The sequence below is a fragment of the Coregonus lavaretus genome, assembly GCF_964263955.1.
Source record: "Coregonus lavaretus genome assembly, chromosome: 3".
NCBI lineage: Eukaryota > Metazoa > Chordata > Actinopteri > Salmoniformes > Salmonidae > Coregonus > Coregonus lavaretus.
The window spans coordinates 44,445,029-44,468,714 of NC_139990.1; the positions used below are offsets into that span (position 1 = coordinate 44,445,029).

Genomic DNA, 23,686 nt, shown 5'->3' on the forward strand with positions numbered 1-23,686 from the left:
TATCCTTCCTGCAGGCTCATCTTGACATGACCCTCCAGCATGACAATGCCACCAGCCATACTGCTCGTTCTGTGCGTGATTTCCTGCAAGACAGGAATGTCAGTGTTCTGCCATGGTCAGCGAAGAGCCTGTATCTGTTGGATTGGAGGGTGAGGGCTAGGGCCATTCCCCCCAGAAATGCCTGGGAACTTGCAGGTGCCTTGGTGGAAGAGTGGGGTAACATCTCACAGCAAGAACTGGCAAATCTGGTGCAGTCCATGAGGAGTAGATGCACTGCAGTACTTAATGCAGCTGGTGGCCACACCAAATACTGTTACTTTTGATTTTGACCCCCCCTTTGTTCTGTTAGACACATGTCTGTGGAACTTGTTCAGTTTATGTCTCAGTTGTTGAATCTTGTTATGTTCATACAAATATTTACACGTTAAGTTTGATGAAAATAAACGCAGTTGACAGTGAGAGGACGTTTCTTTTTTTGCTGAGTTTATATCTCAATGTCCCAACTCTATAAATACATAGTTCTGGGCCTACCTCTCCATAGGCGGTGACCTTTGACCTACTACTGAATCTGTATCTTTAGGCCTATGTGATCCTGTAACCAGTCACAAATGTGTCATTAGTGTAAATCACTTACCTGACTTCCTTCATAACATCAGCACCATTGATGGGGTCATCCAGGTCTATGAGGGTGAGGTCATTCCCACTGACCTCTGACCTCTGAAAGACAGCACAAAGTCATGTTTAGATGTCACCTACTGTGTCGCCTTTTGCCGTGTTCAAAACAACTGGGAAATCTCTGACTTCCGACTTCAGTGCGTTCAAGACAACTGGGAAATCGGGAAAAAAAACAAGCTCCGACTGGGAAAAATCTTTTTGAACAGTCATCCAACTCGGAATTCCAAGTCGGAAGCAGCGCGGCTTGGCGGGTCATGTTTTGGAGGACGCCTGACTCGACCTTCGCCTCTCCCGAGCCCGCTGGGGAGTTGCAGCGATGAGACAAGATCGTCACAAGATCGTAACTACCAATTGGATATCACGAAAAATTGGGGAGGAAAAGGGGGTAAAATTACCACCACAAAATGTAAAAAGGAATTCCAAGTCGGAAACTCTGGCATCTTTCTAGAGCTCCGACTTTCCGACCTGAAGATCACAGACGTCATGATTTGACCTAGTTTTTTTTCTTCGAGTTCCCGGTTGCCTTGAGAGCACCATTAACCCAACTCTCATTGTCACATCATAATGCATCATATTCATAGAAATAGAATCACCAGAACATCATATCAGGTGTACAGTTCAGTTTACCAGTCAAATTGCCATGGTCAGAGGCTCTATCCTTTCTAGTGATTCTATTTCTATGGTCACATCATAATGCATCATATCTATGCTTGTGTCCGAAATAGCACCCTATTTCCAATATAGTGCACTTATTTTGGCTGGAGCCCTATAGAGTCCCACAGTATGAGTCATAATACCCATAAAACCTAGTGGTCAAACAGGGAAATGGTTCCAATCGTTTTAATAATAATAATAATATGCCATTTAGCAGACGCTTTTATCCAAAGCCACTTACAGTCATGCGTGCATACATTTTTACGTATGGGTGGTCCCGGGGATCGAACCCACTACCCTGGCATTACAAGCGCCATGCTCTACCAATTGAGTTTTTTCACCATTCATTTTTCCCATTGGGGATTTTAGAAACACTTAAAATAAGGTCTGTGTTTCGTGTAGGCTTACCCTGGTGTGACGTTTTGATAACCGTGTAAATCTCTCTAGGACAAGGTGACTTATCAATATATTCTCTTGTATTTACCTCCCAAAAATGTAATGCTTATTAGCTGCTAATGTGGCTATCATAAAGAACTACAAATGCCATGATGATCATGCTGATCGAGGCAAAGGTAAGAATCTCTGGATTAACTATCTAATGTTAGCTAAATGTAGTATATGAATAAATTGGCTGCATTTCTTTAAATTGACAATTCTGTGAACTGTCTAGTGCAAGTTTTAAATTGACACAATACCTGTTAGCAAAGGTGTCAGCTAGAGATGACATGCAGGAGCTTGCAGGGATTTGTAGTTTTGCATGATGTCTACTTTGATGCTAATTAGCATTTTCGAATCTGAGAGTAAATGGAGCCGAATATACTGATAAAAGTCACCTTGTCCGAGAGAGATTTACATGGTTACAAAAACGTCACGCCAGGGTAAGCCTACACGAAATACAGCCCTTATTTTATGTGTTTCTAAAATCGCCTATGGGAAAAATGAATGGTGGAAAAACGATTGGAACCATTTCCCTGTTTGACCGCTAGGTTTTATGGGTATTATGACACCTCCACTGTGGGACTCTATAGAGGGGTTGGTTGTTTAGCAACAAAACTGGCATGCAACTATGGGGCAAAATAGACAGGGTTTGCTTAGACTGTTGACAACATGTAAACTATATTTAGTCTCTAAATGTTTATTGCAACCATAAATACATTTGAACAATGAACTCGTCTAAAATACATTGTTACAGTTGTTGTTGGTTAGCTAGGTAGCGAATTTTAGCCATTGCATAGACATATCAGTCAAAACACCTCAAAACAAGACATGGTATCAATAACACCATACAATGAGCTGAAACATGCCACAGAGCTACGATTCCGCACATGGCAGCTTGTTGTTAGCTGAGGTTCAGAATCATAACAAGATACACGACTTCCAGCCATCGATGCGCGAGCATCATTTTCGTGACGTCAGCCAACCCTTCTATGGCTCTTGGTCAAAAGTAGTGCACTAGCCTACATAGGGAATATGGTGCCATTTAGGACGTATTTATGAAGGTGATGCCATAACCTTTGATCCCCATTTGACCCACAGCAGATTCTACTGTACCTTTAGCCAACTCTCATGACTCCCCGGCCATAGGCTTTCTAGTTTGATATTACAGCATGAATAGCACATTATTTCATTTGTTAAACAATATTTAATCCACAGTAATTATTATAATTGAAGATTTAAAAAATAAATAACATGCCTACCTTGCACTCTTTATTCTCCATCTCCTTGCAAAATCAGCACATTTCCTTGCCAAAATGAACGCGCATCCAGAGCGAAAACAAACGCATTCCTCCAGCACTAGCGAGGATCAGACTGAACTGCTCCAGCGGTTTCTGATCAGTTTCAACGTTTATCAGTGATGACGTAACAATGCTGTAAAGATTTGACGCACTTCCGATCTCGTGCTGATGCAACGCTCTGTGCTGTTGAAAGCTCACGTATGGAAATCCTGCGAGTTGTAAACAAATGTAGGCTATTGTTGCCCTTAAAACTGTAATGTTGAGGACGCCATGAAAAATAAAATACATAACCCACACCGTTAGGCCAAAGTAAATGCAATTTTCATCACTTTGCCAATAGACTTCTTGTTCCTCGTTGTAGCCTTTCTTTTGGGATTAGCACCACGGTCACTGCCTGACACCTAGAAATTGATACTGCGGTTGTCACATAAAACAGATAACCCATAGTTCATTATTAAATAACATAACTCATTTCTTTATTTTATTACTCATAAAATATACAGCAATCTTCAGATACTGAAAGAATTCATGGGAGTTTCGAATTCAGTCACTATTTCATATGTACATGCTAGTTTCATCCTTTTAAAGAAAAAAAAAGGACACGAAAAACCTGTGAACCTCCTGTTCCTGATTTGACTAACATAGCATATGTATTGTACATATTTCCAGTTAAAATGATTTTCAAAAAGAGACAAAAAAACGGGGGTTTGAACAAGCCATCACATAAAAGGATTGAGTGGTTTCATTTTTTTGAAGAAGTTAAAGCAAGCAAAACCTGTCAAAATACATTGATTATAAGACCAAGACAAATAATATAGATGTTTTTTTTTTTTTCAACAGAAGAAAATCTAAATGCTGCTGTCCTACCATTGGTTTACAGTGTTTCTCCTCTCCAAGGGAGGCATGTTTTCCGCCTCGTATGCCTCGGAATAGTATCAGTGCTTTTCACAAACGTTGTAATACTTAGTGTGCATCATTGCTTTCGCTCATACAGCTGCCCCTACTCTCCTAACCTCCACTCAGTAACTAAAGAAGGCACAAAATGATGATGACATAAATATCACAAGAAAGAATACATGAATGAATAATTTACTTTCTAAAATATTTTCTAGAGGGCAAAGGACAGGTAGGTTTAATAACGCAAATGTAAAAAGTCCTGTTGCTCACATACCAGTATGCAAAATCTACATCCTAAATGGCACCCTATTCTTTATAGAGTACACTACTTTTGACTAGAACCCTATGGGCCCAGGTCAAAAGTAGTGTACTATAAAGGGAATAGGGTGCCATTGGGGATGGAATTTATTCGAAATTACTAATGAGAGCAAATACTACGATTTTTTGGTTCCCACAGAGGGTCAGGAGCTTAAGACATGAATGATTTTATTAAAATGTTTGTTCATAAAAAATAAATGATTTCCCCTCCTTCCACATGGATTACAGACAAGAGGCTAGGTGCGTTGACTGTCTTAGTGTGCGGATAAACATGACCATCACTCTCATAAAACTTAAATGAAACATCACTCCTTATGTTTTTTCTCAGCCCAAAACGCTCAATCCCATTTCTACTGTCAAAACAGGTTTTGAAAAGGCTTCTTCCACATCTTTTGGTCCATGTCTGTTATTCACTCAGTGAAGTGCTACTATCTCCTAGGACTACAGGTTATTGCCGTCATAAGGTGTCCGTCTGTCTGTTGGCTGGACAGTTTCTACCGTTTAGGACCTTTGTGGGTAAAGGTGGGGTATAGCAGCAGCAGTTCCTCTGAAGTCCAGTATCTGCTGGAAGGACACCTGGTGGTACGAGAGGATGAGTGTGGCCAGCCAGCCTGTTGTGCCTCCCCCTCTCCCTCCCTCCCTCCCTCCCTCCATTTCTTTCTCTCCATCTGCGGGACTTTTAAGGCTCCTGTGCGGACTGTCTCGGCTCGTGCCCTCCCAAAGCTGGCTGTGGTGATTTAAGACACGGTGTGTATGTGTGTATTTGTTTGTGGCCTCTGCCCCACTTCACTGTCCATCCGCCTGCCCTTGGCTCCCCTCCTGGGCAGCGACCACCACCCCCCTCAGTACGTCTCTGAGTCTGAGTCGTTGAGGTCCTCATCCTTGTAGAAGCCTCCATCGTGGTCGCGGTGGCCGATGTTGTTGAAGCTGCAGTAGGAGCTGTGCTCGCTGCGCAGCACGGGCAGGCTGTCGAAGGTCACACTCTTGGAGGGGCTGGTGGTGTAGTGGTTAATGGCACTGAAGGACAGGCTGGGCGCCGGGTTGCAGGGGGACACGGGCATCATGGTGGCCAGGATCAGCGCCAGGCAGTCCGCCACGTCTTTGTTGGGGGCGCAGGCCAAGGCAGGCGTGTAACCTGAGGGGTTCAAACAGAACAGCAGAGGGTCACTTCAGGAGCATCACCGTTTACTACAACGCTTTTGTTGAAAAACATGAAATAACACCAGGCTAGGCGATACAAAGTTAAGACAATAACCAAGCAGTGGATTAGAGAGAAACATTTGTGGACACATTGAGAAGAGAAGTACAGAAGGAAACAGTGTTAGCGTAATGGATCTTACCATTCTCATCGACTGCGAGCACGCTAGCACCCTTCGCTAGTAGCTCCTGCACCACCACCGTCAGACCATTTCTGGCTGCAACGTGTAACGGCCTGAGGAGAAAGTACCGTCAGATTAGCCAGCAGAAAATGAGGATACCTCCCAAATGCCAGACTATTCCCTATATAGTGCACTTCTTCTGACCAGGGCCCAATTAATACAGCTGAACCATACGTACGTCTGTAAGGCTGCGTTAGTCGAGTTGATGAGGTTCCTGTCTGTAATCTTCTCCAATATCAACAAGGCACTGGTTTCATGCCCCTTTAAAAACCAGAGTCAAACATGTCAGACCAAAATTTAAACCAGAGAGAGCCAACTGTTCAGATGAACGTCATCTTGATGTGGGGATGCTCACCTTACTGCAGGCCAGATGAAGAGCAGTGTTCTTGACTGCATCCTGCAGGGTGAGTTCTGCTTTGGCACTGCTCACCAACAGCTCTGACACAGACAGAGAAACATAAAGAAACTCAATGAGGAAATGAAGCAACTTATTAAAATATAAAACAGACAGGTTGAACTTAAGCCGGCTGGCGAGGCAAAGTGGAGGAGAGGGGGCTGCATACCGACGGCGTTGGTTTGTCCGTTCTCAGCAGCCATCATGAGGGAGGTCTTCCCGGAGGCGTCGGGGGAGTTGACCTGGGCGTTGTGGCCTAGCAGCAGCTGAAGACACTCCACGTGGTCCGTGAAGGCCGCTGCATGCAGGGGGGTCCTGGAGAGAGGAAACGTATTTCACCGATATCGTGTAGGACTGTTATAAACAAGTTTGTTCAATTAACCCTGTTTATACCATAGAAATATAAAATCACTAATAGATGTATTAATTATATTTCTATGGTTTCTACAATCCCTCATCCAACCCCAGAGGTCATTTTAACAACATTATTCTCCAGAAGAAAAGGACTTTGTCATGTGCTGTAGTTACCGGTTCTTGGTGTCAGTGGCGTTGACAATGGCCGGCCCCAGAGTGTCAATCAGCATCTCTGCAGCCCCCTCGTTGTCATTGATCACAGCACAGTGGAGGGGGCTGAAGGAGTTGCCCTCAGTCTTGTGGAAAACCTCCTGTTCCAGCAGCACCTCTACACACGTGTCATGGCCTAGTGGAAGATTGATTCATTTAATTTATAATTAAAAGTAATAGGTTGCTCCAGCAGGAAACATTACATACAGGAAAAAGATGACGTCGCTGCAGACCACAACAATACTCTCAGAGAAAGCTAAAAATCTGACAATCCCTGACAAAGTCCTGTTTCAGTGTAAGGTCCTCCACTGAGAGTCATAACCCTTAATTCTGTTGTAGTCTTGTTCATTCCCCCACATGGCTCCGTCCACACCAATCGAATGCTTTTCAAGCCACAAGAGGGAGTGAATGAGTGTACACTTCATGGAGGAGAGAACAGAGCTACAGTCCAGTTAGTCAGTACGTACCGTTGTATGGCCTACCTAATTCAGGGACATGTTTACAGTGCTGAAGAGAGAAAATCAGAAAATATCTAGTGTTCCGTTAGTTCAGTACGTACCGTTGTAGCAGGCCCAGTGTAGTGGCGTGTAGCCCTGGTTGTCTGTGATGACGGGGAGGGTCTCCACTGACTGGGCGGCGTGTAGGAGCCCCCCCAGCACCCCGATGTGTCCGGATGCCGCCGCCAGGTGGACAGGGGTCCGCCCCTTACAGTCCCGAACCAGGAAGCTGGCGCTGTGCTGCAGCAGGGCCTCCACACACTCCTCATGACCCGTCACCGCCTGGGAGGAAGGGCGGGGAGACAAGAATGGATTTGAATAACTAATAATCAATGATATAATAATGAATCATCAATTATTTAAAATGATGTCTGGAGGCAGGTCCCTACAGGGATGAATACACCACTACCCATGGACAACTACTTTTCTGAAGATAATATGTATATTTGGGCATAACTTATATTCCATGCTAGATCCCACCCCAAAGCCATCCCTAGTAGTTCAATGGCCCCATCCCTAGATCAGAACAAGCCTCCCCGTCTCTTTCTGTGTGTGAGCGTATACAGCCAGCTCTCCTCCTCACCCCTCTGTGTAGCGCTGTTCTGCCCCACTTGTCTTTGGCTTCTATGCTGGCTCCCTTGTTGAGCAGTGAGTACACACAGTCTGTGTGTCCGCTCAGCACCGACAGCATCAGAGGGGTTCTGATACACAAGAGAACAAGGTCATATTACAAACTGGTAATAACTAAGTTGAGTCCCAAATGGCAACCTATTCCCTATATGGTACACTACCTTTGACCTGAGCCCATAGGGTTCTGGTTTAAAGTAGTGCACCAAGTAGGGCATAGGGTGCCATTTGGGACGTATACCTAGTGTCAAAATCTCTTTATTTCAGGAATTGTATCCAAAACCCAATTGACTTACTGTCCATTCCCGTCTTGAACGTCCACTGCACTCTGGAGGTCAGCATTTCCAATCAGCAAACGCAAACACTCTGAATGACCGTTGGTAGCTAGAGGAGGATAAATACAGAGGATAGAAGAATGTGAGATGATTGACCGTCAGTAGCTAGAGGAGGCTAAACAGAGAGGATATAAGAATGTGAGATAATTGACCGTTGGTAGCTAGAGGAGGCTAAACAGAGAGGATATGAGCTGATTGCTGGACGACTATTACCTTCACATAAACAGATAGATTTCTAGAACAGTGGTATTGGTAGATGACATCCTCATGATGTTAACACAGCAGATAATAAATCATTTTGGGGCTGAGGCCCTCGAAGCCTGTCACCTGCTAGCTGTGTACCTGGCTCTGGATAGAAGTCCCCCTGTGCACTGATCTAGGATCAGCTTACCCTCCCCAGATCCTCAACCATTAGTGGGGAACATGACAAAAAATGTCCTTAGATCAGTGTGTAGTGGGCATTTCACACTATACTATATAAACATCCCTAGAGTGGACATTGGCGTCGTAGCAACATGACCAAACAAATGTCCATCTTGGTCAGGAAAACTTTTGAATTACAGAATCTCTAGGTCTTACGTGATATCCTATGCATACCTGCAGCGTGGATGGGGGTCCTCTTCAGGGTGAAGTCTTTAACCAGGATGGAGGCTCCCTGGTTGATGAGGACGTCAACACACTCCACATGGCCTTTAAAGGCAGCCAGGTCCAGAGGGGTGCGCCCCTGGCTGTTCCTCACGTCTAGATCCAGCAGAGACTGAACCAGGACCTCCATAGCATGGTGGTGGCCGTGGTACGCCTGAATGGAAACAAACACACAGTCTGAAGCAAAGTCCAGTGGTATGCCTGAACAGATATACACTCCTAATATAATCAATGTCCTATAGTAGACCAGTGGTATGCCTAATATAATCAATGTCCTATAGTAGACCAGTGGTATGCCTGAACATAAACAGTCCTAGACCTCTAAAGTAGACCAGTGTCTCTCAAATCGGGTGCCCATTTTAGCTCCCGCCCAGCATCAACATAGGAGGTCCCTGTCAAGCGTGAGATTTAGAAACAAACACTCTACTTCTCCTCTGTTGGAGGTTGATTAACTCAAATGGCAAAATAAGGAAATCATCACTGTGTCAAAATATGCATGTATTTTACACTAATCAGGAACAGATAGGAACATGGTGTGTGAGTGTCTGGACAATCAACTTTTCGTAGAAAAACAACAACACCATGCCTGCATCCCAGATAGCACCCTATGTCCCATGTAGTGCACTACTTTTGATCTGGGCCCATAAGGCTCTGGTCAAAAGTAGTGCACTAAATAGGGAATAGGGTGCCATTTGTCATGTGGCGAGACACCTACAGGAGCAGGTAGGCTTTACTCACAGCTAAGTGTAGGGGGCTGATGGGAGCTCTGACATCAGAGTCGTTAAGGATGTCTGTCCCTGAGGTTTCCATTAGCTGGGGAAAGACAAGGACGGGCCAGTTTAGACTTGTAACATATTTACTTTGAAGGTTAGTCTAGTAGCATGTTTAATGTTGTAAATCTCAGTGACCAGCCCCTGCAGACATACTGGGGTGTTGCAGTCGTATCTTAAACAAGCTAGTGTGAGGAAAAGTAACCAACTGGTACTTACCACATCTAAAGGTGTTTCACTTGCAATCTGGAAAAAGAACATCAAGAGTGACGATGCGGCCACGACAAACATGCAACCACACCTTAAAACCTACTGAATATCAACGTCTGTGTCCCAAATGGCACCCTATTCCCTATATAGTGCATTACTTTTGACCAGAGCCCTATGGGCCCTACAGCCATTTGGGACGCAGACAAAATGGTCTGTGGATGCAGGGCGTCCAGTATCCTGTGGTTCTGACTCACCAGCTCCAGACAGAGGCGGTGTCCGTACGCAGATGCGTAATGGACTGCGTTGTAGCCCTGATTGTCCCTGATCCCTGGGTTAGCGTCGTTTCGCAGCAAATATTCCAGACACCTAGAGGTCAGAGGTCAAGAGTTCACTAATCATTATACCAACATCAAGACAGACAGATAAGCAAGCAGAGACACTTTCCCAAAAGGAGACGTGGCCAAGCTTTCACACTGCAGATTTAACAACACTATTATGCATTCAAACACGGCCAACAACATACTCTAGACTACAGTGAAATGTGAAAGGTCATGGCACCACAACATACTCTCCAGACTACAGTGAAATGTGAAAGGTCATGGCACCACAACATTCTCTCCAGACTACAGTGAAATGTGAAAGGTCATGGCACCACAACACACACAACAGTAAGAGAGGTGTGAGACGTACTTTCCGTCTGTGTCGGAGGCAGCAGCGTAGTGGAGCGGGGTGCAACCCCTCTTATCCAGATCGTTCACACTGGCCCCAGACCCCACCAAGGCAAACAGACACTGGTAGTTACAATTGGCTGCCGCATAATGCAGAGGACTCCTAGAAGAACGCACAGAAACCATTCAACATCAACAACAGAAACAGCTTATTGGAGCTGTAAAACATTTACATTTTAAATTTACGTCATTTAGCAGAAACTCTTATCAAGTGCGACTTACAGGAGCAATTAGGGTTAAGTGCCTTGCTGCAGGGCACATATACACATTTTTCACCTAGTCGGCTAGGGGATTCGAACCAGCAACGCTCTTAACCGCTAGGCTACCTGCCGCCCAATATTTCCCATAATAATTCCTATATGCCCCTATACTATATTCCCCATTATCATAAAGATCACATATGAAAGTTATTTGATGCCACAGACAGACCTTCCGAAGCTGTCCTTTCTGTTGAAGTCTGCCCCTGTGTTGAGCAGCAGATTCAGACAGTCCAGGTTCCTGGTAATAAGATATCAAGTTCAGAAAGGCCCTCGCACATCTGAGCTATCAGGTGGATGGTAACAAGATGTCAAGTTCAGAAAGGCCCTCGCACATCTGAGATATCAGGTGGATGGTAACAAGATATCAAGTTCAGAAAGGCTCTCGTACATCTGAGCTATCAGGTGGATGGTAACAAGATATCAAGTTCAGAAAGGCTCTCGTACATCTGAGCTATCAGGTGGATGGTAACAAGATATCAAGTTCAGAAAGGCTCTCGTACATCTGAGCTATCAGGTGGATGGTAACAAGATATCAAGTTCAGAAAGGCTCTCGTACATCTGAGCTATCAGGTGGATGGTAACAATGAGAACCTGAAAGAAAAGAGAAACCCGTACACTGCTCTTGCTATTATCACTGTTTTTTATAACGCTAATAAAAGCAATAATAAAAAGTGATACTAGCAAGAGCAGTTTGCAGGTTTCTCTTCTCTTTCAAGAAGATATAAAGACAATTTAGACCAGAGCGCAAGTCAATACCACCATGGCATGGAACCACATTATACAGAAATGATACCGCAGTAATGATCTATACGATTTTTTAAATAAATCTAAACAATACTGCTAAACAATGTGAAATGTAAGAGTGTGAATATGTGTTTGTTCTTTCTGGTGGCTTTCCAGTTCATGAACTAAATATTCCTTGGTGTAAAGCCTGGACCAGTCCACTCACCCTCCAGCTGCCGCAGCATGTAAACAGGTCCTTCCAAAGTCGTCAGGGGTGTCTATATCAAAGCCTGATGAGAGGAGCTTCCGACAGCAGTCAGAGAACCCACTGAGAGCAGCCAGGTGGAGGGGGAACATCCCATGGACGCCTCGCCTGCAACACATTTTTACATTTTAGACTTTAAGCAGACACTCTTATCCAGAGCGACTTACAGTTAATTCAGCTAAGATTGGAAACAGCACCACATCACAGTCCTCATTAAAGCCCACAGCAGATTAACACATTAGCATGCTGCAATGCACTGTCTATCAACCCCCCACACACCACAATGTGCTGAGCATAGTCTCCAAGTGGGAATTCGGTCAATGACAGAATTGCAGATGCATGTGTTCTCACTTGGCTGTGTCAGCTCCGTTCGTGATGAGTGTATTGATGAGTAACTCGTGGCCGTAGCGAGCAGAGATGTGCAGGGGTGTGTTTCCATTCTTATCTTCACAGTCGATCTCAGCACCTACAGAACACACACACACGTCAACCACTTGACCCTAGAGTCATCATGAAGCTTCATGTTCAACCACATTGCAAGTAACATTGCTCTGTGCCAGTGAATCATGGTTTGAAGACAAAAGACAATGCTGAAGAGCCTACTGGTTCATATATATTCAGTTGAGAGCATTCACAGCGACTCACCATTCTGGATGATGGCTTGAGATCTGGAGAAGCGTCCGTGGATGGCCGTCATGTGGAGGGGGGTCTTTCCATCTTTACTCTGCAGATAGAAAGACAAAGATGGTTCACACGGCAGTCTGTGCTGCTGACAACAGGCAAAATCAAACACGTATTGGAGGAGCGCTTGATTGCATTTAGTTTGCAATGTTAGCACTATTCCATTGGTATTTGAATGTAGACCAGGGCCAAATAGTAAGCCGTGTGCTGCGTCAGTGGGTGCGTCCCAAATGGCACCCTATTCCCTTTATAGTGCACTACTTTTTGAAACAAAGTAGTGTACTTATAAAGGGAACAGGGTGCCATTTGGGACACAGCCAGAGTCATCACGGCGCCTTACTCTATGGGCCCCTGGTCAAAAGTAGTGCACTACATAGGGAATAGGGTGTTATTGAGTTCAGACACAGTGTTGGTCATCCGGTCTCCTCACCTTGATGTTGACGAGGGCACCGTTGCCCACAAGCAGCTCCAGGCAGAGCGCCCCATGGCGCGAGGCGGCCGTGAAGTGGAGTGGGGCGAAACCCTTCTCGTTCACCTGGTTCACGTTGGCGCCGCACTCGATCAGCTCATTCACCACCACGTCCTGCCCGTTGTAGCATGCCACGTGGAGGGGGGTGTTACCGTACCCATTGGGCTCATTTATCTGGAGGGAGCAAGGGAGGGAAAATAGTGGAGAGAGAGAGAGAGAGAGAACAAAACAATACATTCCTGATCAGGTCACTTGGTTATGAAAACCCCCTGGTCCAACCTCTCTCTCTTCATTACTTGGTTATGAAAACCCCCTACACATTTGAATGCGTGTTGACTCACATCCACACCAAGGTCCAGGAGGTACTTGACCACACTGATCATTCCACTGGAGGCTGCAGAGTGGAGAGGGGTGTAGGCCTTCTTGTCTTTACAGGACACCTCTGATCCATGAGAGGCCAGCAGTTTCACCACCTCAATGTGCCCTATGGTAGAGAGAGCGAGGGATAGATAGATAAGATAGAGAGTGAGTGAGTGAATGAGTGAGTGAGTGAGTGAGTGAGTGAGTGAGTGAGAGAGAGGAGGGAGATAGTAAGGGGGTTAAGAGAGAAACAGAGATACACAGACACAGAGATAGGCAGAGAGAGGGAGAGATAGATTTGTTTACAGTGGTACACAGCACCATAAGCAACACCTACATCATGTTAGTACAACTGAAAACATCTTATCAACCTACTTAGTACATCATTCTGACATAACACTCTAGACGTGGCTCATACAGCTGAGCTGTGAGACTAAAACACAATCCATTCATTCATTCATTCATTCATTCATTCACTGGTAAAGAACATTAGTCAGAATGTAAATGATGTGGTAAACTCATCACCCATGTAAGCAGCCCAGTGGATTGCTCGGCGGTCCTTCTTGTCAAAGGCATTAATGTTGGCTCCTCTGGAGAGAAGCAGCCTCACCATCTAACAGGGAGAGGAGAGAGAAACAAAACACAGGCTGAGGAAAACTAAACAGCACAATCTGCAAAATCTGGCTTCAAAGCCTCCCCTTAAAAAAGAAAATATATAATATTTTTTATTCACAATGAATGAAAGATAACATGTAAAGACATGGTACATTTCTCCCCTTTTAGTCCCCCTTTGACCCCCCCCCCCCCCCCCCAGAATGCCTCCAAACACATTTAAAAAGAAAGGGAAAGTAATTGAGTTACATGTCAGAAAACAAAACAAAAGTATACAACAACGTTACTTCAATTCAAGCAAAAATGTAATAGCCTAACAATTTCAGGTGATTAAGTGATCTTATAGGCCTTTATCAGTAATCTCAAGGGGCGGGGGTGGGGCCAAGAGTACTCATCTGGAGGAAGTGTTTGGAGCTGTTCAAAATAGGATATCATCGGGTCCCAGGAGGAATAAAATGAGTTGGTTGACCCTCGAATGGTAACTTCATTTTTTTCTCATTTTAGGAACAGCATCAGATCTTTGAGCCAAAGAGAGGCTAAGGGAGGATTGATAGATTTCCAATCCAATAAAATCTTTCTGCGGGCTAACAGGGAGGCAAAGACAATGGCATCTAGCTGTCTATTGGTCAGAGAAGGATTGTTGTTTGGTACTCCAAAAATAGCAATTTCTGCACTAGGCTGCAACTTTATATCAAATGCTTCAGAAAGGGTTTTAAATATAATGGACAAATAATCTGCCAGACAGGTACAGGACCAGAACATGTGGGTCAAGTCCCCCAAGGAGCTTTTACACCTGACACATGTACCATCAATATTTGGGTAGAATTTGGACAATCTGGCCTTACTGAAATGGATACGTTGAAGTACCTTAAACTGTATAAGGCTGAGCCGGACACAAGAGGAGCTTCCATTTACCCCAAGTAAGGCACTATTCCAGACTTCATCAGAGATCTCTCTACCAAGTTCCATTTCCCACTCAGATCGGATTTTATTCAAAGCCTCCTCTGAACAAACTCAAGCATACAACTAGGGCTGTGATGGTCATGGAACTTCAGGTGTCGGTGATTGGCGTGGCTTATGTACGCGGTCATCGACTAAACTGACAGCCGACAGGGGGGCGGGGCGGACATTAGCAAAGGAAAACATTAGCACGTTTAGGCCAGTCTTGCTCTCAAGTTTGGGGAAGCTAATTTTCACCATGAAAAAATATAAAGCATTCCATGCATCATCACATTTGCAAACTTATGTAAAATAGCTGACTATTCCTAATGTGAATAGTAAATTGGATAGTCATAATTTAGGCTAATAATATAACTCAGTCATTGTTCGCAAAAAAGGCTGTTCAATGCAGCGCGTGGTGGAGTAGGTTTCTTTTCACTGGAAAAATGTGGCCTTTTATTATTTTAAAATCATGCAATTCTACTACACTTTATATGACTAGAGAGATTAGCAGAATCTTTTTCAATACGACTTTCAAGTGGCACTGACCCAGTGATAGACAGTGAATATGCACACTCACCGGGGATATAGCGATGTCAATAATACTGTTCCCTCAATTAAAGTTGAGGATTTTGATCATTAAAAGACATTAGTATTTTCATCTTCTTCTCTTTGAAGCAATAAGCCAATTGCTTCCCAAACTATGTTTTCCCACCATTGTATTTTGAAAAATTGCGATATGCCTGGCTGAGCCTCTCTTTCACTGACATTCACAACTCAACAGTCATCTATTTGGAAGCCTATTTGCCGCACCCGCTGCCTTCCGACAGGCTACGCGATTTAAAACAATCCAGAAGAAGCTAATGATCATGCTTTCTGGTATAGTACACACACGTAACATGTAGGATTCCCGGAATATGTTCTTTATTCTCATTATTAATTCATTATAATCAGTGGTTTAATTAGAGTATGATTGGCAAAATAAAACAATGGGCCTATGGTAATGCAACATTAGTGATTCAAGGAAACTAGCCTATTTTGTTTGTTTATTTGCTCGGGCATCTGAATAACAATTATACATGTACAATAATTTCACATAGCTTATTCTTTTAACATTGAATAGCCTATAAATGGTTATTACAGCTTAGTTATTAAAACTTAATTTCTCACAAGAATGAGGTTGTGAATTGGGAGGTTCAGCTCCGTCTGGGCCTTACTAGGTCCCTCTTTTAAATCGCCAGCTCTGCTAAAAAGTACCCACCAGAGTTCTACATAGGCCTAGAACCCAGCCTGTGCTCTGGCTTCACGTTGATGGTGACAGCGAGATGGAGATTGTGGCCAAAGCAATTTAGCCAAGGCCAGTTCAGTTGCCTCACTTCAGCCACAATGTTGGCCCCGTTGTCTGTGGCGATACAGGACATTAGATTTTCGTCAAGGAATCCCGAACGCAGGGCTTCGGAGAGTTTGTCGGTTGTGTGGTATTCCGGAATGTAGGTTGTTTCCAAACAGTTGGATTTCAGTGTCCAGTCTTTCGTCAGATAGTGCAATGTTAGGTTCATGTAAGGAGTCATATTTACACTTGACCACATGTCCGTCCGTATTCAGTGCAAAAATAAACAAATCTACGTCCTTTAGCTCTGTCTGAACCTCCCCCTTCACCTTGTTGAACAAGGTAGGGACCGCTGTTTAAGACAAATACTTTTTCCCCGGTAACTCGTATAGTCTGTCAAATTTCCGGAGCATTTATTTGAAGGCGGGTTTCTCCACCGTTCGTAAAGGCACCATTCCTATGACTAAATAACGAGTTACAGTGTCTGGCAGTGCTCGCCTCTTATCGGTGTCCTGTTTGTGGTGCTGGAATTCTTAGTAGGTAGCCTATGGGTTTTGCGCATATTCTGCAAACAGGCTGGTCCAAGTCATCTGGTTCTCCATTATCGTTATGTGTGAAACTGAAATGTGCCCAAATAGGTTATGGTTTTTTTTGCAATGAGAGCCATCTACTGTAACAATAAAAAAGGCCAGAAGCTACCCCCCCCCCCAGCCTGTAGGCTATAGATCTATAGGTACTATAGTTACCCCCGGCCCCCACTTTTCACCCCCCCCCCCCTTCAATTAACCTCAATTGACCTTCAAAGATTCTCTCCTATCCGCGCATACAGCAGATTTGGTGATTGCGGCGCATCAAAAGATAGTTGGAGAGAGGAGATATAGACAGTTTAATAGATGGACTAAGTCAGCAAAACAATACCATATAATCAATAGTTAACACTCCCACTATGGATAAAGTATATCTACATTAAAATAAAGGTGATAAAACATTTTATGGAGAGAAAAATCACACTTCTTTTTGGTTATGACGGTTATTTTATTTTCATGGCGTTCTTCATCCAAAACCGTCAATGTCACGGTTATCCAATTACCGTCACAGCCCTACATACAACCATTGTAAGTAATCAGATGCACAGTAAGCTCAACGTGGGGATAGGACAGGTATAAAGTGTAGACTACAGTGTGTAATCATGTCCATGCTAATTGCTAACCTCCTGGTGTCCGCTGAAGGCTGCATGGTGCAGCGCCGTGCGCCCGGCCCGGTCTGACACGTTCACGTTGCTGAGGAGAGGGACCAGGGCCTCGGCACAGCGGACTGCCTTATTGGCCGCAGCGATGTGGAGCGGCGTTTGCCAGTTTTTGTCCCTGGCGTTCACATCAGCAGAGTGTTTCAATAACACCTGGACAGCCTCCTACGGGAACACAGTTCATATCATGTTCAACTTTGTTTAAAGTGCATTTAAAAATCACAACACACTTAATAGTCAAACGCATATGCACAGGAGTGTTTGTGAGGGCTGACAGTATCAGTACACGTACCTCACTGCAGGAAGCCACGGCCCGGTGCAGAGGAGTGAGCCACTTGTTGTCTTTGGCATTTACTCTGGCTCCTGGGACACAGACAGAAAAACAGGTGACAGACCGACTATAGGGTTAGTTAGGTCACTGGGATTGATTAGGCAACATCCTTTAAATAGCTGGAGCACAGAAAGGAGGTGTCCAAAACAACACCCTATTACCTTTATAGTGCACTACTTCTGATCAGGGCCCAGGTCAAAAGTAGTGCACTATATAGGGAATAGGGTGCCATTTGGAACGCGCACAAAGCCTCTTGTAGAGCGCTATTCCGGGACAGGGACTTTCATTACACAGCAACACTAAAGAAAATGTCACTGAGTGGAGAGGAGTAGGAGGAGCCCAGCCAACGTGAGACGAGGTGCAACACAAAATCATGAGGGCATTCGGAAGGAAAAGGTTTGAATGTCGCTCACAATTAAAATCTGGATGCTTCACTTATCAAGTTAAAATAGGGACGTTTCAGCTGTCAACGGCCTTAATTAAAATTACCTTTTAAACACATCAGCTGCACATAAGATCTGAATGGGGATAAGTATGAGGGAAACGGTCACATTCAAACACAACCAGCATCAAAACAGAAGTCAAAGTCCGACGGACATGAGTCATAGCGTAATCCATCTCATCAATGATAACCTTACCTGATAGTATGAGCAGCTCTAGAATTTCTGCATCTCCTAGATAGGCAGCTGCATGCAACGGTGTCCGCTTCTCATTGTCCTGTAGGGAAGAGCAAATAAGTGTTATAGCCATTTCATATTCAGCTAGTATGGATACAGGAATACATTTGATTTTAAAATCGTACTAGTTTAGCAATACATTCTTATGGCTTGGATAATTCAGCTGGCAGCTGGATATTTATGTCTCTAACCAGCCTATACTGCAACTAGGCTACATACTGCAACTAGGCTACATACTGCAACTAGGCTACATACTGCAACTAGGCTACATACTGCAACTAGGCTACATACTGCAACTAGGCTACATACTGCAACTAGGCTACATACTGCAACTAGGCTACATACTGCAACTAGGCTACATACTGCAACTAGGCTACATACTGCAACTAGCTTACACTAACTAGGGAATACTGTAACTAGGCTATACTGTAACTAGGCTATACTGTAACTAGGCTATACTGTAACTAGGGAATACTGTAACTAGGCTATACTGTAACTAGGCTATACTGTAACTAGGGAATACTGTAACTAGGCTATACTGTAACTAGGCTATACTGTAACTAGGGAATACTGTAACTAGGCTATACTGTAACTAGGCTATACTGTAACTAGGCTATACTGTAACTAGGCTATACTGTAACTAGGCTATACTGTAACTAGGCTATACTGTAACTTCAACATAGTGTATGGCTTTATGAAAACAAGTATGCTATTGCACGAAGTACATACTCTAACGCAGGGTTTACCAAACTCGGTCCTGGGGCCCCCACTGGGTGCACGTTTTGGTTTCTGCCCTAGCACTACACAGCTGATTCAAATAATCAAAGCTTGATGATTAGGTTATTTGAATCAGCTGTGTAGTGCTAGGACAAAAAACTACATTTGTACCCAGGGGGGACCACTTGACAGAGTTTGTGTAAAGTGACAGATACTGAACAAGGTGCATACGGCTGATGGAAGGAGGCATCTGTTCTGATCAGGCTAAAATATGTGATTTCGGTAGGGTTGCAAAATTCCAGTAACTTTCCCCAAAATCAGAGGTTTTTCCAGAAATCCTGGTTAGACAGAGGATTCCGGAATTCCTGCTTATTCCCTTCTGATTCAGGAATCTTCATATTGGGATTTCTGGAAAATCTAGGCATTTAAGTTACCAGAATTGTGCAACCTTAGATTTTGGCAACAAATGACTTAAGTTATAAATGTGAAAAAATAGTGTGTTCCTATCCGGAGGACAGACAGGAGGGTGGAAATAATGGTAGGAAACAGCTGGGATGATTACCTGAACATTCACATCCTCTTTCTGAAATATGAGGGAGCGCACTTCATCTGGGTCCACATTGAAGATGGCTTTCAGCAGGCCAGGCTGGAAGAGAGAGAGAGGGAGAGAGGGACAGAGAGAGGGACAGAGGGACAGAGAGGGAGGGGGAGAGAGGGACAGAGAGAGAGAGGGACAGAGAGAGGGACAGAGAGTCAATCATTGATTTGAACAGTCAGTGCCTCTCAAAAGACCTGTTACTATTCACTCAGCTTTGCTAAAACCAACACAAAAGGAACAATCCAAGAATAAAAACCAAGTAGGTTAAAATTCCAACTCTATAGTGAGACATTGAGTCAGTACTATTTGTATTTATTATGGATCCCCAATAGGCAGCAGCTACTCTTCCTGGGTCCAGCAAAATTAAGGCAGTTATACATTTAAAAAAACATTACAATACATTCATAACAGATTTCACAACATATTAAGTGTGTGCCCTCAGGCCTCTACTCTACTACCTGGGGGCACACACTTTCTAGTAGGCTTAAATTGAAGATATGGCAAATAGGAGTGGCAATATCGTCTGCTATTATCCTCTGTAATTTTACATCCAAGTTGTCAGACCCCGGTGGCTTGTCATTGTTGATCGACAATAATACTTTTTTTACCTCTTCCACACTTACTCAAAATTACTATGCTTGTCTTTCCTAATTTGGTCAGATATACTTGGATGTGTAGTGTCAGCGTTTGTTGCTGGCATGTCGTGCCTACAGTGGCTTGCAAAAGTATTCACCCCCCTTGGCATTTTTCCAATTTTGTTGCCTTATAACCTGGAATTAAAATGGATTTTTGGGGGGTTTGTATCATTTGCTTTACACACCACGCCTACCACTTTGAAGATGCAAAATATTTTTTATTGTGAAACAAACAAGAAATAAGACAAAAGAAACTTGAGCGTGCATAACTACTCACCCCCCCCAAAGTCAATACTTTGTAGAGCCACCTTTTGCAGCAATTACAGCTGCAAGTCTCTTGGGGTGTCTCTATAAGCTTGGCACATCTAGCCACTGGGATTTTTGCCCATTCTTCAAGGCAAAACTGCTCCAGCTCCTTCAAGTTGGATGGGTTCCGCTGGTGTACAGCAATCTTTAAGTCATACCACAGATTCACAATTGGATTGAGGTCTGGGCTTTGACTAGGCCATTCCAAAACATTTTAAAATGTTTCCCCTTAAACCACTCGAGTGTTGCTTTAGCAGTATGCTTAGGGTCATTGTCCTGCTGGAAGGTGAACCTCCATCCCAGTCTCAAATCTCTGGATGACTGAAACACGTTTCCCTCAAGAATTTCCCTGTATTTAGCGCCATCCATCATTCCTTCAATTCTGACCAGTTTCCCAGTCCCTGCCGATGAAAAACATCACCACAGCATGCTTCACTGTGGGGATGGTGTTCTCGGGGTGATGAGAGGTGTTGGGTTTGCGCCAGACATAGTGTTTTCCTTGATGGCCAAAAAGCTCAATTTTAGTCTCATCTGACCAAAGTACCTTCTTCCATATGTTTGAGGAGTCTCCAACATGCCTTTTGGCGAACACCAAACGTGTTTGCTTCTTTTTTTCCTGGCCACTCTTCCGTAAATCCCAGCTCTGTGGAGTGTACGGCTTAAAGTGGTCCTATGGACAGATAATCCAATCTACGCTGTGGAGCTTTGCAGCTCCTTCAGGGTTATCTTTGGTCTCTTTGTTGCCCCTCTGATTAATGCCCTCCTTGCCTGGTCCGTGAGTTTTGGTGGGCGGCCCTCTCTGGGCAGGTTTGTTGTGGTGCCATATTCTTTCCATTTTTTTACAATGGATCTAAAAATGGTGCTCCGTGGGATGTTCAAAGTTTTTGATATTTTTTTTTATAACCCAACCCTGATCTGTACTTCTCCACAACTTTGTCCCTGACCTGTTTGGAGAGCTCCTTGGTCTTCGTGGTGCAGCTTGCTTGGTGGTACCCCTTGCTTAGCGGTGTTGCAGACTCTGTGGCCTTTCAGAATAGGTGTATATATACACTGAGATCATGTGACAGATCATGTGACACTTAGATTGCACACAGGTGGACTTTATTTAACTAATTATGTGACTTCTGAAGGTAATTGGTTGCACCAGATCTTATTTAGGGGCTTCATAGCAAAGGGGGTGAATACATACGCACAAACCACTTTTCCTATATTTTTTGAAACAAGTTATTTTTTTCATCTCACTTCACCAATTTGGACTATTTTGTTACATGAAATCCAAATAAAAATCCATTTAAATTACAGGTTGTAATGCAACAAAATAGGAAAAACGCCAAGTGGGATGAATACTTTTGCAAGGCACTGTAAATTTGCTAATCTTGCCAAAAAAATCATTAAAGTAGTTAATGTGGGTTTTGTGATGAAAGAGCCATCTGATTCAATGAATGATGGAGAGGAGTTTGCCTTGTTGCCCAACATTTCATTTAAGGTCGTCCAATGCTTTTTACTATCATTCTTAATGTCATCTATCTTTGTTTCATAGTGTAGTTTCTTCTTTTTATTCAGCTTAGTCACGTTTCTCAATTTGCAGTACGTTTGCCAATCGGTTGTACAGCCAGACCTATTTTCCATCTCTTTTGCCTCTTCCCTCTCAACCATACAATTTTTTAATTCCTCATCAATCCACGGGGAATTAACAGTTTTTACAGTCATTTTCTTAAATGGGTGCATGCTTATTAGTAACTGGAATAAGCAATTACATAAATGTGTAAAGTGCAGAGTCTGGTTGCTCGTCATTACACACCACAGACCAACAAATATTCTTCACATCAACAACATAGGAATCACTACAGAACTTCTTGTATGACCTCATACACAATATTAGGTCCAGCCTTTGGAACTTTGGTTTTCCTAGATATGGCTACTATATTGTGATCACTACATCCGATGGATTTGGATACTGCTTTCAAACAAATTTCTGCAGCATTAGTAAAGATATGACCAATACATGTTGATGATTTCATTCCTGTACTGTTTGTAACTACCCTGGTAGGTTGATTGATAACCTGAACCAGGTTGCAGGCACTAGTTACAGTTTGAAGCTCTCGAGTGAGCAGCCTGATGAAAGCCAGTCAATATTTAAAAATCACCCAGAAAGTATCCCTCTCTATTGATATCACATATTATCAAGCATTTCACACATGTTATCCAGATACTGACTGTTAGCACTTGGTGGTCTATAGCAACTTCCCACCAGAATGGGCTTTAGGTGAGGCAGGTGAACCTGTAGCCATATTACTTCAACAGTATTTAACATGAGATCCTCTCAAAGCTTTACAGGAATGTGGTTCTGAATATAGACCGCAACACCGCCCCATTGGCATTTCTGTTTTTTCTGTAAATGTTATAACCTAGTATTTCTACCACTGTATCATCAAAGGTATTATCTAAGTGAGTTTCAGAGAATGTCAGAATATGAATGTAATCTGTTATTAGCAAATTATTGATTTCATTAACCGTGTTCCTTAAGCTACACATGTTAACGTGGGCTATTTTAACACTTTTCTGGGATGCTTGCATATTTTTCTTGCTTTACTGGGAAGCTTAGCAGAGGTAGACATACTCAGGTTATTTTATTAGTGCAGGGTGAGATGCACACAGTGGACTTCCTACTAGGGCACACCACCTTAGTGCTAACAGTATTACTCTGGTTCATAAGCATATGATTACTGCATACAATAGCTGTAGGATCAGCAGAGGCATTCCGGGCAGTAAGAGGAACATAAATTAGGCTATTTGCATTGTGTCTTCCAACGCCCCTAGGATACTGTACATTTGCTGAATCATTATGACAACTCAGCGACACAATGGTAGGGATTAAATGAGCTGGACGTGGGTCATTGATAAGTCATTGTCTCAACGCAGCCTTATAACGCTGTGAAAGGATCCAGGAACCCAAATGATTTGGGTGGATCCCATCCTCCTTATAATACGAGCTTTGTTTCCAGAAGGTATCAAAATTGTCAATAAATAACCATGGAGACAACCTCATTGTTGCTGTGCAAAGGCAGCTAACCTGGAGTCCTTTAGCCCAATACCTCATGACGGTAT

At 43.6% G+C, this 23,686-nt stretch overlaps 1 protein-coding gene across 1 annotated transcript; it reads right to left on the reverse strand.

The window, feature by feature from the left end:
- Positions 1–4,942: 4,942 nt before the first annotated feature.
- On the reverse strand, positions 4,943–23,674 carry LOC311118721 (serine/threonine-protein phosphatase 6 regulatory ankyrin repeat subunit A-like). The gene is made up of 26 exons (XM_084157663.1): positions 23,652–23,674; positions 19,602–19,685; positions 18,284–18,362; positions 17,607–17,677; positions 17,279–17,479; positions 13,713–13,800; positions 13,169–13,311; positions 12,789–13,001; positions 12,323–12,401; positions 12,029–12,143; positions 11,639–11,785; positions 10,859–10,927; positions 10,392–10,532; positions 9,956–10,067; positions 9,711–9,737; positions 9,460–9,534; positions 8,674–8,875; positions 8,038–8,125; positions 7,698–7,815; positions 7,177–7,396; positions 6,582–6,753; positions 6,223–6,368; positions 6,015–6,097; positions 5,838–5,920; positions 5,621–5,712; positions 4,943–5,415 (listed from the first exon to the last, which is right to left on the reverse strand). Exons 6-26 carry the CDS (start codon positions 13,798–13,800, stop codon positions 5,123–5,125), a joined length of 2,706 nt encoding a protein of 901 aa, XP_084013789.1. The 5' UTR covers positions 17,279–17,479; positions 17,607–17,677; positions 18,284–18,362; positions 19,602–19,685; positions 23,652–23,674; the 3' UTR covers positions 4,943–5,122.
- Between the last annotated feature and the right edge of the window lie 12 nt (positions 23,675–23,686).